The following is an 11,655-nucleotide window of genomic DNA, read 5'->3' as shown; positions in this document are numbered from 1 at the left end:
TTCTCTGAGCTCACTGAAAATCAGATTTCCTGATCTGATGAGCAAGATTTGTGACATCACAAATAGTTTCAGTCAATCCTGGTCCAGTATGCAACTTGTACAGTGTGAGGTAGAAACTTGAATCCACCAGTGCACATACACTGAGAAAGTGTAGGAGACATCTTGTGTCCAGCAGGAAAACTTTACTGAAGTAGAAGGAGTAAATGCCTTTTTAAGGGTTTTAATGTGCAAATTATACTTTTTGTTTGGATAAAAACATATCAGACACACACTAATATTCCAAGCAGAAATAGTGATTTGATAAAGGGTTGTGTATAACATGCTCAATGAGGATAATGTTAATTTTTTGGGATACTACATAAAGAGCCTTGTTATACTGGTTATACTGGTACAGTCGTGACAAAGGAAGACATGTCAGCAAGAAGACTTCTATTGTGACATTACAAAGAAAAATGGAGAAGACTAAACATTGCTGACTGGTGATTGTGATTTATCTACAGAGGCCTTTGAAAAGACTATTTCTTTGAAGGGGGAGGCAAACACTGTAGTAGTAGGCCAAACGGACACAAAAACGTGTGCCAAACCTGGACTCAGTGTTCTCGCAGAGTGACTGTAGTCACCGGAGGGTTCTCACAAAGAAGCACAGGGACTTTGGGTTTGACCACCTCGGGCTTCACATCCTCTTCTCTCCATCTGCTGCAGCTCCACACTCATTTCAGTCCACTTTTCAGTCAAAACCAAACTGCCGGCTTTAATCTTGGTTCGCTGCCAGTTCCTCAGCTCAGTCTCACTGAGGAAGAGTCGGGTTTTGGAACTGAAACTGAAATTAATGACGGAACCTGGTGTGGAACTGAAACCACCTGGAATAAAAAGGAAATAAATGTTGGGGAACAAAACGTCTTACAAACACAAAGAACAATACGCTCATATAATCATATATTTCACGTCAGTACCTAATTATATTTACTGTCTATCCTATTGTGTTATTCCTGGGCACATTACCTGTGCACGTATATTCTCAACTCAATACAGTGAAGCTTTATGTTTTACTGACAACCCAAAGAAAGAGCTCTGATTCATAAAAATAAAAATAAGTTATTTATCTGTATTACAGTATATAAAAATACAGAAGAATAAAATATCTGACAAGCTGCCAAAGCTTGAATTGATTTATGAGAAGCAGTTATATTCTGCTGCCACATGAATTGTTACATTAGTGAGTGTGTCGACACGTCTTTCTCACGGAAGGGGAAGAAAGACTCTAATATAGAATTAAACAGGGATATTTCTCATATTTCAGCCATTTATCAAGAAATCAAGAACACTGACTTCCTTTTTTCACCTCTATTTATCTCTCCTAGTGTTTTGACTTGAGAGGGATTGTTGATGGGGGTCAGGATTTTTAAATAGAGAATGATCTAATTCCCACATGCAAAAAAATAGCACATAAACAACACACTGGCTGGACTGAATTTCTTCTCAGTTCACTGCTGTCGCTCATCATCTGATTTCTGCTTTTTTTTTTCTGCTCTAATACTTGAGATGGATAATCAATGACCAAACAGCATGTGTTTTTTTGTTGTTGTTATGTTATAATGTGCCAAAGGATGAGAGTTGAGAGCTGTTTCTGAAGGTGTCATTTTATGCTTTGGAATACTGCCCCTGCCTATTCACAGCATCCCTTCCTCTGTTTTGTGCAGATGCCTCCTCAGAGCTAGAGTCCCACCAGGGCTACTACACCGGCCTGGTCCAGAAGTCGATGGGTCACAGCAGCCTGGCCACAGAGGAGATTGAGCGGGACCTTCACCGCTCTCTGCCGGACCACCCCGCCTTTCAAAACCCCACCGGCATTGCTGCACTGAGACGTGTCCTCACTGCCTACGCTCACCGCAACCCCAGGATTGGATACTGCCAGGTGATGATCTGATCATAATGATGTGGCTGTAGACATATTACAGCAATATATGACTGTGTGTGGGTTGCTGTAGCAGTAATAGTAGCGATATTACTAGGAAGCATGTAGGTTTGGTTTCAGAAGTGTGTGAATTCAGAGGTCACAGGAAGAAAAAAAACTGAGTATTTGAATGATACTCTACTGCATTTATATATTTATTAATCAAGCAAATATATTATTTTGAAAGTGGCTATCATGCTTTCTAAAATGATATTATAGTCAAAAATGATCAAATATACCCCACCCTATCCCTGCCTAGTGATAGAGACCTCATACTGTACTTTATGAATGATAAATATTGTATTTGTAGGTGTCCTTACGACAGCTGGACAGCAAGAGCACATTGTTTAAAGATATTTTAGTGAGTTAATCAAACTGTAAAAGTGAGGTGGGCAAAAGTAGGATTTCAATCAGTGGGGGCACTTGGAAACCAGTAGCAGAAATACAAGTACTAGTAGCAGCAGAAGAAGAAACATAGCACTGGCAGTTGTGGTCATTGGGAGTAGCACTAGGGTTGGTAGGGACAGCGACTGTAGGCACATTGGTTGGTGTAGTGACAGGAGTACCAGTGGTAGTCGGTGGTTAGCACTGGTTGTATAGTTTTATAGTTTTATTGATTTAGCTCCTGTTGTTGCTCCGTAGATTGGACAGATATACGGCTGTCACATGTTCAAATAAGAGCAATCATGAAATAAAAACTGTAAACGAAACAAACTGTCAACATGATAGGCAGAAAACATAGTTACATTGAGAAAACAGAAAAAAGTTCAGGTAAGACTTATTTAGCTATTTTATTTTGAAATGTGATCAATATTTCATCACTTACAAAGAAAATATGGAAATAAAATGACTTATTTGCAAATTTAATAATCTCTATATTGCTTTTTTAAAATGTAAAATGTAATATGTTGAGTAAAAGAGCCTCCATATTGCATGTTTTTCACATTTGCCACATGCATTATCTGTTACTTAACATAATCACAACAGTGCAACTGGAATAAACCATTTCTTGGCTGTTTTTAAATGGCTTCTGATCACTCTGTGTGTGTGTGTGTGTGTGTGTGTGTGTGTTTCTCCCTCCTGTCCAGTCTATGAACATCCTGGCGTCGGTGCTGCTGCTCTACGCTAAAGAAGAAGAAGCTTTCTGGCTGCTGGTGGCTGTTTGTGAGAGGATGCTGCCTGACTACTTCAACCGCAGGGTCATAGGTCAGAGCTCAGGGGTCAAGATAGAAGACATTTGTCGCTTGATATTCACTTCACTTACAGTAGCTGTTTAAAAGCACACAAGTTGTTTGCTGGCCATTTAAAGGCAATCTACCTTCAAACGGTTTTACATTACAGTTGTTTTGTTTAAACTGCTGCTTCTCAGACAGCAAAGCACCAAAAGGCTTATTTTTGGCCTCTGAAATCAGGGCTTATTTCCTGTGTTTGTGAAGCTGTTTATTTTTGACTTACAAGGTGCATTTGAAGCAATTTCCTCTTTCTGTTAATGTCCAGATGTTTGTGGTTGTTTTTCTCCGTCTTTGAAATGGCAGTAATTGTGTTCTGAGAATGTGTATCTGGAGTGTAAACGTAAAGGATGAGGCTTTATTATCAGTATTAACAGTAACTTAGAAAAACAAGACAAAAAGCAACAATGGGTTTATCCTGGTAACAAGGTTATTTTATTACAAAGGTGGTTTCATCATGCTTCTAAGTGGGATAAAACAATTGTTGTTTTTGTTTTTTTGAGGTATTTGTTGATAATATTAAAATGCATGAATGAATGCAATACTCTTTATAATAGCCCATTAGCAAAGCAAAGAAAAACAAAGGCATTGTGTACATGAGGTAAATACACTACTACTGCCATCTAGTGGTCAAAACTATATAATACCTACCTACTATGTAACTTAACTAATACATTAAAGCAGAACTCAGTTACAGAAATCTGGCATCTGCTCAGATTTTCCTGATTTTAATATAAAAAAAAAGCTTTTGTTTAAACATTTAACATGTTCAAACTTTTGTTTATTGAAGAAACCTTTTTGCAGAAAAAAATTATCATAAATTATCAAAATATCATATTAGTATCAGTGACTCAGATACTGTATCAGCACTGTCAAAAGGTCTAATTAGACAGGTCTATGCACCCTGCAACCCCTCCACGCTCACACCAACAGACTCACACAACCAGACTTTCCCATGCTTAATGCCTGACTTATTATTTGCCCCTGCAGGAGCTCAGGTGGACCAGTCAGTGTTCGAGGAGCTGATCAGGGAGCGTTTGCCAGAACTGGCTGAACAAGTTCCGGACCTCTCCGCCCTCTCCTCTGTCTCCCTCTCTTGGTTCCTCACCCTGTTCCTCAGCGTCCTGCCCTTCCACAGCGCCGTCTGCGTGGTTGACTGCTTCTTCTTCCATGGGATAAAAGCCATCTTCCAGTTGGGCTTGGCGGCGCTGGACGCCAACGCTGTGCAGCTCTCTGCCAGCACAGACGATGGACAGGCACTTATGATTCTAACAAGGTAGATTTGTGATTCTGATTTGGTGTTGAAATTTGATTGACTGCATCTTAATAGTATCTAAACCGTGCTGTCGATAACTAAAACCCTTGCTTAAATAAAATACCGGTAGGTAGAAACAACAATGGTTTGTGTCATTCATGGGGGATTTCAGTCCAACAGCTGTGCAGCAACCAGGATTCGTACAAATTCTGGAAAGTTTTGAAAATTCTCGATTTTAACTGTTACATTTTCAAGATTAGGAATGACAGAATGTGAACACCCTGCTTTGCAGTTTTCTGGACCAGGTCGGAAGTGAAGCTTCGTCTTGTGTTCCATCCTCGCAGCCCCCTGCGTTGGAGACCAGCAGCAGCAGCGACACAGATATTCCCGCTGTGCGGCACACAAACATCACCGACCTCATTAATGAGTCCTACGAGGTGAGAAGCACACAGATATGATAGTTGAGACTGATTGAATTCATCCTTTTGCACATTTTATGTTGTGATGTTTACAGTTTTATATTTTATAGCAAATGATTTGTATTTTTTTTAAAGCACTGACCCTTTACTCAGATGCAATCTCCATCAATCGTAGAGGCTTTTGCACTGAAGTTCCATTAACTCTCTGCTGTTTCTGTTTCTTTGTGTCAGAAATTCGGAGACCTGACGGTGAGGCAGATCGAGAGGCTTCGCTGTCGACACAGAATCCAAGTGCTGCAGGCTCACGAGGACACCACCAAAGAAAACGCTGTGAGCAGATGAAGAGTTACACACAATCTCTGTACAGTCTGACTCTAAAACTAATGAAAAGCCTCCATCTCTCCCCTCTGTGTGTGTGTGTGTGTGTGTGTGTGTGTGCAGCTGAGAGTGGTGACTCCAGACGTTTCCATCTCTCCAGAGAACCTGGCTGATGTCTACGACCTCTTCAAGGTATCTTCTCATCCCTCTTGCCATGAGCCATCTCCCTTTATCAACAACGTGATCTATTACAACTTTCTCCTCACCTCCCTCCAGACGGAGCACTTCATCAGTCTGTACTGGGGCGACAGCAGCTCTGCAGCGGCGGCGGAGGCGGCAGCGTGGCGTTACAGTGACTCTGGCTCCTACATGGAGCGGCAGTACCGGCTGGACCGGCCCCAGTTCAAGAGCCTGTTTGGGCTGCTGGTGCCGTGGCCCGGTGGCCCGAACCAGCACACCGACACGCTGGCCAACCGCACCTTCACCCTGCTGGACCAGGACTGCAGCAACTTGGTCACCTTTAAAGAGTTTGCCTTCTGGCTGGGTACGCAAAGGGAGGGCAGACAGACAGGAAGAATCAAGGCAGATTAAGACTCCTCACAGTGTCTTATAAACAAGTATTTGTAGGGTTTCTCCACTAACAAGCGGCTTGTATTGATCCCAGGTCCAAAATTGTAAAACCTTTGCCTCTGTTATCACTGCGCTGTTCTCTTCTCGCTCCTTAATACTCAAACCTCATTTCTAGTCATCGTCATTAAGTTATTACTTGACTAGAAACCTCTAGGGGTATGTGGAAACATCTGTTTTTATTTTGGGTGAACCGAACCTTTAAACAGTAAAGGAACAAATGTATGATATAAGGTGCTTCACTTCTGTGCTTTTCTCACATAGAAGTGAAGCACCTTATATCATACATTTTATACAAGCTGCAAATGTGTCACTGGATCAAATATATAAACCATTTAATTTACTAAATGCTGTGAGGAACATCAACCTTCCCTGTGTCTGTGTTATGGTGTGGATATTCCACATCTTCACATCTTCTAAGCCTCTGTTCTTTCTCTCCCTCTCAGACACTTTGTACTGTGAAGAGCTGAATGAGAAGATAAGGTTGCTGTACCGTCTGCACATCCCACCAGGTTAGTCAGTCTGCTAAAACCATGAAAGGCAAAGTCGAGTTTCAAACTCTAGGGCTGTAAGTGATTGATTAACTGTGTGCGTGTGTGTGTGTGTGTGTCTGCAGCTCTGACAGAAAGTGAAGATGACCCCTCTCTGATGAAAAGCCCCCTGGTGTCCACAAACAGACCCCTCTATGTGAATCTACCCACCGGTCAGTGCAAACACACCACCATTCACCAGCTGTTGATTTATTAGCCAGACACAACACTACAGCTAAAGACCAGCACACAGAGCAACGTACAATGTGCTTTGCAAGGTTGATATAAATGTACAGTTCGTGTTTCAGAGGTTCTTTGTGTCTGGCTGATTAAAATGTGACTCTGTGTGCCAACAGCTGATCCAGATGGTCAAGGTGAAGTGAAAGATTACCAGGAGCAGCTGAAGCAGATGCTGAAGGATCTGGCCAGAGAGAAGGAGAAAGACGTGGAGAAGCCTCTGCCGCTCATGAACCAGGTACTGGGAGCACGCTGTACCAGTGTTGTACTGTACCCAAAACCTCGTCCTTTAGTGGTGCAAACCTTATTTCACTTCTATTGTCTAGGAAGAGTGTGCAGATTTTTTTCTTGAACATGAAAGTTTAACTGTGATATTCATGGCTTTTGTTGGTCAAATTAAGTGTATAGAATCTACTATATACAGAGTGTAGATATTTCTGGCATTGGTGCCTCTTAGTGGAAGTATGAAAACAGAAAAGACAACAAAAATGTATGTCGTCAAACTACGGCATTCAGTCCAGACTGAAAACACAAAAATGTGTTAAAATGCCCATCACAAAGAGATCCAAGGGAACATCTTTAAATTACTTGTTTTATGTGACAAAGATAATGACTTTACATTGATAATGAATGTTGAAAGAGGAAAAGTTGCAAATTGTTATATTGGAAAAGTTAAAACCAGAGAAATGTTCCAAATCTTTGCTTGAAAAATCACTTTTTGGATATTTTGATTAAAGTTTGATGGAAATGGTTGAGTAATGTTCTATCAATCTATTAAAATGTGTGCCAATTGTTTCAGCATTAATCAGTTCCTTAGTAAAAGTATCATGTGATTGAACACCTTCATCTCTCCCTCCACAGCGCGAGTTCATCCAGTTCTGTAAAACCCTCTACAGCATGTTCCACGGCGACTCAGAGGAGAACGACCTCTTCCAGGCCATCGCTACGGTAACGAGTCTTGTGCTGCAGATTGGCGAGGCTAGCCACCGCGGAAACAGACCGGGGTCAGAGGTCACCAGCCAAGAGGAGGCGAGAGGAGCAGACACTGCAAAGGAGACGGCTGAAGATGCCAGCAGAGGCGACGGGAGTTCGGCGGCAGAGAGTGAGTGGACAATCAGCTACGCTCAGATCCTGGCGTCCCTGCTGACCGAACAGGCGCTGGTGAACTTCTTCGAGAAGTCGGTGGATCTGTCTGCCAAAATCGCAGTGGCCAAGGAGAAGCAGTATCACCAGCGGGCAGGTTTGCTCACTCTGCACCAAGGGACCAGGTGACTCAGATGACTCTTGACGCTCGACACAAGCCGACTGTCTCATGAGGAAAAACCACAATATCAGTATCACTCAACTTAATGTGACAGCAGGAAGCTACAGAGCCTTAAAGTTATCTGTGACTTTTATATATCAATAGAATATGACTGTAGGCATTTCAACCACACTGGCACGACTTCTTTTTTGTGACTCCCTGACCTACTTTGGCCTGTAACTGACAGAGTGGAGTTTTTTTTTCTTAAAACATTTTGAGCCAAGCTCTGAATCTGAGCAGCAGACCATGTAACAGCTGACTCACTGGTGTCAGCCAGCACCATCAGAGACATGGTCATTTTATGCTACGGGCCTGAAGAAATTGAAATTATTGCCTTCTTATGTCACCATGTGGATGCCTGCAGTTAAACTGTGTTGTGGACAAATAATGTCCACTTTCTAATAAGGCACCTTTTTATATTAGTATTTATAAGTTGTAACTAATTACTTTATTAAAGGTTAATAAATAATTTACTGAGTTTTTATAGACCAGTTATAAGCCATTGATTGGGTTGGCAGGGTGTGAAACATCTTTGATGAAGCATTCATTGTCATTAACAGTGTAATAAATAATTGGTAACGGGTCTCTCGCTTTCTAATAAGGCAATAAGGTCTGTTATACAACAGACTATTACATACAGTTATATAAGTAAGTAATTAATAATTAGGGTTTTTCTCACTTTTAATTTACATTTCTCATTGTATATTAAGCCAACAGCTAAAGTTAGTAAGTAACCCTAACCTTGTAATTAGAAATGTAAAATAAAGTTGATAATAAAGGATTTATAACAAGTCTTGAGAGGTCAAACAGTCCATTGGAGTGATGAACTAAAGAGCTAAAAAGACAAACGAGTCCTGAGAGATGTTCACAACCTGACAACCCAAAATGTCTTCCCATTAATGGCTTCTGACTTATCTATAAAGCGCACGTAAATGATAAAGCACTGATCATTTAGTTAATTATAACTTACAGTTTGAAAGCCTTTATGAAGGCTGCCCGATTGGAAAGTTGTACCAATAATCCTTTACGGTGCAGCATTAAGGACAAGCATGCATTCAGTGTTCTTTTTTTTATTGATTTTATAACTTCTGTTTCTTTAATATTAAATGTTTTCACCTGCACGCACCTCCAAATGAATATATTTTTAAACTTTTTCAAATTACTGGAAAATAATCTACAGTGATCTGAAATGGTTGCAGAAAGCAGAAAAAAGACAACACTGTTGGAATCGTCCTTTGAATAAAAGACATTGAATATAGACCTCACTTCGCTTTTGTCTTCTAGCGTTACACTCGACCACCGCTGCTCTCTTTGTCTCTCTCTCCTTGTTATTATTCTGCAAATGCACTACAGTATAAAACCCATTCAGCAGCTACCACATAAAGACCACTGAGAGAGAAACTGTGAATAAAATGTGTGGAAGAAGATGCCCAAGGTCAGAATGAAAAGAAGAGGCAGAGTGCTGCAGGAACTTGGTGTGCTTTATTAGCTACTGATTAAAGGTAGAGGACGTGCCTTATTCCTTAATCATCGGAAGAAACAAAACACACATTCTACTAGTGGCCAGCCTTCAGTATAAAGGAGGGAAGACTGAGGCTTGTCTCATACAACCCTTCAGGAGTGGATTCATTGTGGAGGAGGTAGATGGTAACTAACTCCTTTCTGTAGAAGTTTCATTATTTTAATCATATCTTTGTCTCTCCATAGAATTTCCATTAAAGGAATAATTGGAACTATTTGAGCCCATTGTGTTCATGAGAAAATACTCTCAGTACAACTCGGACAGAAAATGTTTTTGCATTTTAAAATTTACAATATAATGGGCCAGGACTTATGTTAGTGAGTCTTGCTTTTCCAAGACAGTGTCTTAGAACAGTTTAAACAATCTAAAATAGTCTGTCATTCATTGCAGGCATAGTATGTATAATCAGAAATATTTATATGTGTCACATGATGCTTATTTCACATCCACAGGCAACAGGGGCAGCAGCATATGAATGATAACAGACTTACCAACAACAGTTAAAATACAGTCACAGAGCTACAAGACACTAAAAGCTACACATTGCACTAAGCCACGTTGTGATCACAGGAAGACCAATCAGTTTGCCCTGTGGATGTGTCTCGCCCACTCTGGAGGGATGATGGGCGGGTTTTGTCTTTAAACTGCTTCAACATAGTTGGCTGGCAGCATGCCGGTCTTGCCGGTGCGCTGCACAGTACCGTACATCCACCCCTCGTCAATGGACTGCACGTTGACGATGACGTCGCCGTCCTTGAAGGACACCTCATCGTTGTCGGCTGCGGCGTAGTCGTACATGGCACGCACAGTTTTCTGCAGAGAATACAGAAAAGAAGTCAGTGTGTGTGAACTATATGGGTGCGAGTGATATTGTATATTCTTGTTATGTAAATCCCATCAAAAGACCAAAACCCGTAAGGAATTGGTCCTTCTAATTCTTCTTAGTATTTTCTGTGTGAATCCAAAGTCTGATGTATCTTAGTTGAACCACTGGAGGGGGGCAGTTATGTTACTCTTTAAGCTTTCTGTGCTGGATTGTGCAGTGTGTGTGAACTGAATGTCTGTTACTAACCCCGGTGGTAGAGGGGTGTGAGGGGATGGAGGAGACGGTGGTCTGCTGGGTGGCCACTGATGATGACCTCTGCTGCAGCTCCACAGTCTTAGCATGCTGGTAACCTGCAGATGAAAACACAGATAAACCACAGTCTGAGCTCAATAGAGTGACGCTAGAAACCCCACACACCTGATCTGTGGTGTTTGGTAACATATGATATAATACACAATATAACACGATACAATATTCTGTGTTTGTGGTGGTGATTGTGGATCATTACCCATAGAGGAAGTCATGAATCCATTGCTGTAGCTGGACATGTGGTGGTCAGCGTCTTGGGACACCTCAGACTTTTCATCAGCCATGCCGCTCAGGGCGCTGGTGGAGCGGGAGTGCTCCTTGCTGCGACGCTGAGCTTGCACTGTCAGAACGGTGTCAGAGGTCAGATAGAAACTTGTCTTTATGTAAAATACAGTTATAGGATTACATGTAACATCTGCATCATACTAGCCATGGCTGTGACAAATCTGTTTAACTTATTGATCATTCTGTTCTGGATTAAGCGGGACGGGAAGTCTCCCCCCACAACACTTTGGCTCAGAGAAACTATTTTGACAAATAGTGGCCAGATTACTGTGAATATTGTCAGTCCCTAGATGAATATTCCTAATGATTCTGGTGACCAGTGCCATGTCACACTTATAAAGTCACTCTTCACTTTAACACCCCCTATTCAGCATTTACTAGCTGTCAACAACTATAACTCCCCATATGAAGAATCCATAACAAATCTATAAAGATAATATTATGCTTGATAACATAATACGACATAGCTGTAATCTTATGTAATGATATGTCTTTGTGAATTTTGAACTTTACGGTTTTAAGGCTCTGTGTGAATGATTTGTACATACAAACAGTTGTACACACAAATGCTGTAAAACATATTGTAAGACATGTTAATGTGCGTAATGTAAATATTATATATGATTACAGCTTTGTTATACTTTATCAAGCATTTACAACCAGGAGTTGTACTAATTTAAAATGTCCTTCAATTTTACCATGACAAGGGAACTCAAAATTTAATTTAGTCTAGTCAGATTATTATTATTATTATTATTAATAATAATAATAATAAATAATAATAATCATAATCATAATCATAATCATAATCATAATCATAATAATAATAATAATTATATCA

General features: G+C 40.7%; 2 protein-coding genes across 23 annotated transcripts in view; one reads left to right on the top strand and one right to left on the bottom strand.

Annotated features, from left to right (window-relative positions):
* Positions 1-9,754, top strand: part of LOC118339483 (TBC1 domain family member 8) — a 25,474-nt gene extending 15,720 nt beyond the window's left edge. Inside the window, 11 exon segments of the mRNA XM_035677161.1 lie at positions 1,701-1,915; positions 3,043-3,160; positions 4,174-4,459; positions 4,731-4,875; positions 5,089-5,187; positions 5,299-5,367; positions 5,452-5,719; positions 6,249-6,314; positions 6,419-6,505; positions 6,689-6,807; positions 7,431-9,754. Of these exon segments, the coding sequence (XP_035533054.1) occupies positions 1,701-1,915; positions 3,043-3,160; positions 4,174-4,459; positions 4,731-4,875; positions 5,089-5,187; positions 5,299-5,367; positions 5,452-5,719; positions 6,249-6,314; positions 6,419-6,505; positions 6,689-6,807; positions 7,431-7,841 (1,883 nt within the window). The 3' untranslated portion in view covers positions 7,842-9,754.
* Positions 9,336-11,655, bottom strand: part of neb (nebulin) — a 53,980-nt gene continuing 51,660 nt past the window's right edge. For 21 of the 22 annotated variants that reach the window (XM_035677137.1, XM_035677158.1, XM_035677140.1 and 18 more), the window contains 3 exons: positions 10,729-10,869; positions 10,467-10,570; positions 9,336-10,207 (listed from right to left, as the gene is read on the bottom strand). In XM_035677137.1, coding sequence (XP_035533030.1) covers positions 10,034-10,207; positions 10,467-10,570; positions 10,729-10,869 — 419 coding nt within the window. In that variant the 3' untranslated portion in view covers positions 9,336-10,033. The remainder of the gene's footprint in view (positions 10,208-10,466; positions 10,571-10,728; positions 10,870-11,655) is intronic. The other variant, XM_035677153.1, reaches the window with a different exon arrangement.

Source organism: Morone saxatilis, unplaced genomic scaffold (genome assembly GCF_004916995.1).
Source record: "Morone saxatilis isolate NCDOM2014 unplaced genomic scaffold, NCSU_SB_2.0 Contig5, whole genome shotgun sequence".
Lineage (NCBI taxonomy): Eukaryota > Metazoa > Chordata > Actinopteri > Moronidae > Morone > Morone saxatilis.
This window is presented reverse-complemented; position numbering and strand designations above follow the sequence as displayed.